Genomic DNA, 3,163 nt, shown 5'->3' on the forward strand with positions numbered 1-3,163 from the left:
CGCCGTATCACCAGAGCCCCGTCGTCATTCTCCTGCTGTGTCTCCAGAGCCCCGCAGATACTCCCCAGCTGTGTCACCAGAGCCAAAGAAACCTGCTCCAGCAGTGTCCCCTGAACCACGAAGGCACGCCCCAGCTGGCTCTCCTGAGCCCCGCAGGCATCCTTCTCAAATGCGTAGACCTGCTTCTGCTTCTTCTCCGGAAACCCGGAGACCTGCTCCTGCAGTTTCACCAGAGTCATGGAGACCTGGTCCAGCTGTTTCCCCTGAGCCCTGGAAATCTACGTCTCACGAGGTGCAGAAGTCTTCCATGGTTTCTCCCTGGGCCCCAAAGCCTGCCGTGTCAGTGTCGGTAGAATCCCGGAGGTCTGCCCCTGAGTCCCGAAGGCCTGGCCCCGTTGTGTCGCCAGAGCCTAGGAGGCTTGTTTCTGACTCGTGGAAATCTACATCCTTTTCTGAATCCCAGAAGTCGACTCTTGTTTCTTCTGAGCCGTGGAAACCCATCTCGTCTGTTTACCCTGAAGGCTGGAAACCTGTTCTGTCCCCTGACACGTGGAAGCATTCTCCCCCTGTTTCTCCTGAGCTTCGGAAGTCTAGTCACACCGTTTCCTCTGACTCTTGGAAGCCTTCTTTCTTTCCTGAGGTCCGTAAGCCCGGTGCTTCCGTGTCTCCCGAATCTTGGAAACTCTCTGAGTCCCGGAAGTCTGTGTTTTTTTCTGAAACTCAGAAATCCATCTCTGCTGCTTCCTCTGAGATTCAGAAGCGGGCTCATTTCCCTGAACCTCGGAAAAGAGCTCTGTTCCCAGAGTCTCGTAAATCTAATCCTGCTGTTTCTACTGATGTCCAGAAACGTGGCGTCTTTTCTGAGCCCCAGAATCAGGTGTCTACTTCTGCTGTTTCTACTGAAGGCCAAAAACATGCCCTGTGTTCTGAAGCCCAGAAATCAGCTCTTGTTTCTTCTGAAGTCCAGAAGCACGCCCTATTTTCTGAAGCCCAGAAACTTGCTCCCATTTCCTCTGAAATTCAGGAGCCTACTTCCTTTCCAGAGTCTCAGAAATCTGTTTCTCCTGAAATTCAGAAACATGGCCTCTTTACTGAATCCCAGAAACCTACTCCTTCTGTTTCTCCCGAGACCCCCAAACAAGCTCTTTTTACTGACTCTCAGAAATCCACTGTTTCCCCCGATGTTCAAAAGCATGCTGTATTTTCTGAGATGCAGAAACCTGCTGCTGCTTTATCCTCTGATGTCCAGAGACGTGCTGAAACTACTGTATCTTCTGAAATCCCGAGGAACATCCTGTTTTCTGAGCCTCACAAGTCTGCTCCAGGTTTTTCCTCTGAGCCCCAGACACCTAGTGAGTCTGGTGAGAGTGACTTTCTTTCTCACAGTTTAGATGATCAGAAACCACTGGATGATTTATTCTCACAGGATGAACAATCAATATTAGCCAAAGAATCACCAGAAGATATGTTGTATTCATGCCCAAAAAAGAAGCCCAAGAAGGAAAGCCGGGAGAACTCAGATTCTGAACTAAATAGCAGTGAGTGTGGAAAAACAGAGATGGACTCGATGGAGATAAAGGAGCAAGAATCCAACAGTGACCAAGAGCAATATGATATGGAGTCATCAGATTATGGCAAAGAGAGCAAAATAGATGCAGCTGCTCCTGCGCAGCCGCAGTGTGTGCTGCAGTTCACTGAAGAGAAAGAGGCTTTCATCTCCGAGGAAGAAATAGCAAAATACATGAAGCGTGGCAAGGGCAAGTATTATTGCAAAATCTGTTGCTGTCGTGCAATGAAGAAAGGTGCTGTCTTGCACCACTTAGTTAACAAGCATAATGTTCAAAGCCCATACAAATGTAAAATATGTGGCAAAGCTTTTCTCTTGGAGTCTCTCCTGAAAAATCATGTTGCTGCTCATGGTCAAAGTTTGTTGAAGTGTCCGCGTTGTAATTTTGAATCAAATTTCCCCCGAGGCTTTAAGAAACATTTAACCCATTGCCAAAGCCGTCATAGTGAGGATACACCTAAAAAACACTTGGACAGCCTTGAACCACTTGAAGAACAAATTTAATCTGGTTTTTCCCTTGTGCTAGAAAAGCTGAATTTACCGAAGTGTTCAAAAGTGTTGCTGTATGTTAATCGAGTAGTTTAGCTGATCTGACAAGTCAGAAGATGCATGGTTTATTGTACTATGTTTAACTTGTCTTATAGCTGTATTACTGAAATGATTTACTCTCGGAAGTCATTTTAAATACGTGTTCATGTCTTTGTATTACCCATCAGTAGAGTCATATTTTATTTTTCAGATGTACTATGTTTTTGAAACCAAAATGGATACAAATTAGTTTTGTAAAGATTTGTAAAACATACAGGCAATTAAGGACTGGAGTGGCAAGCAATCCATATATTCCTGTGAAGACTGAACTTGTTTTTTCACATTTGTTAAATGTCATATTTTTCATAATGTTTTTATCAAATTCTCAAAATTAAAATTCTCACCAAATTGAATGTGAATGAGCCAGGCATGAGGAACTACCAATCCTTCTGGAATAATTGTGCCCTGAGGTTGTAATTGAGTGTATAGTCGTTCGTTGGAAATTTATTGCACTCAATTCTAGTTGTCTCAGATTTAGAAGCATCAAGGTACTTATTTTGTGATTCTATATTTTGGCCATGTTTTAAGCATGTACTAATATACATTAAATTGATGGATTAACGTCAGACTATATAGCTCAACACTTTCTCTTGATGATGCAGATGTTTGTAATGTCAGAAACCCCCTAAATTTCTTGTATTTGGTGAAATGTTATGCTTTAATCTTTTAACAATAAAAAGAAACCCAACCTGGCACTGGCCATTTTTATTTTTTTCCAAATCAAGAAGAAAACCTTTCTTGTTGAACATACTGTATTTTAAGTATCTTTGGCAACAGGAGATACAAAATTGTCCTGGAGTTCTGCAATGAATGCTTCAACTTTCCAGTCTTCAGCCTATGAAAGTAAGGTTAGTCTAAATTTCCTGTCTTCTTCAGAAAACCACATCAGATGTAAATGAGGGAAAACATGGAAAACGGGGATTTGTGCACTGTTACTTAGCTTGTTTGCTTTTGTGCTATTTGCATATAAACTGTTCAAAAAATGTAAGAACTTCATAATTCAGCAGG

The 3,163-nt window shown here is 42.8% G+C and overlaps 1 protein-coding gene across 1 annotated transcript in view; it reads left to right on the forward strand.

Moving 5' to 3' along the window:
• CHAMP1 (chromosome alignment maintaining phosphoprotein 1) overlaps positions 1 to 2,839 on the forward strand; it is a 3,622-nt gene extending 783 nt beyond the window's left edge. The window contains 1 exon segment of the mRNA XM_029085838.1: positions 1 to 2,839. This exon segment is cut by the window's left edge and continues 51 nt beyond it. Within this exon segment, the coding sequence (XP_028941671.1) occupies positions 1 to 2,071 (2,071 nt within the window). The 3' untranslated portion in view covers positions 2,072 to 2,839.
• The last annotated feature ends 324 nt before the right edge of the window (positions 2,840 to 3,163 follow it).

This window comes from Antrostomus carolinensis, unplaced genomic scaffold, assembly GCF_000700745.2.
Source record: "Antrostomus carolinensis isolate BGI_N321 unplaced genomic scaffold, ASM70074v2 scaffold48757, whole genome shotgun sequence".
NCBI lineage: Eukaryota > Metazoa > Chordata > Aves > Caprimulgiformes > Caprimulgidae > Antrostomus > Antrostomus carolinensis.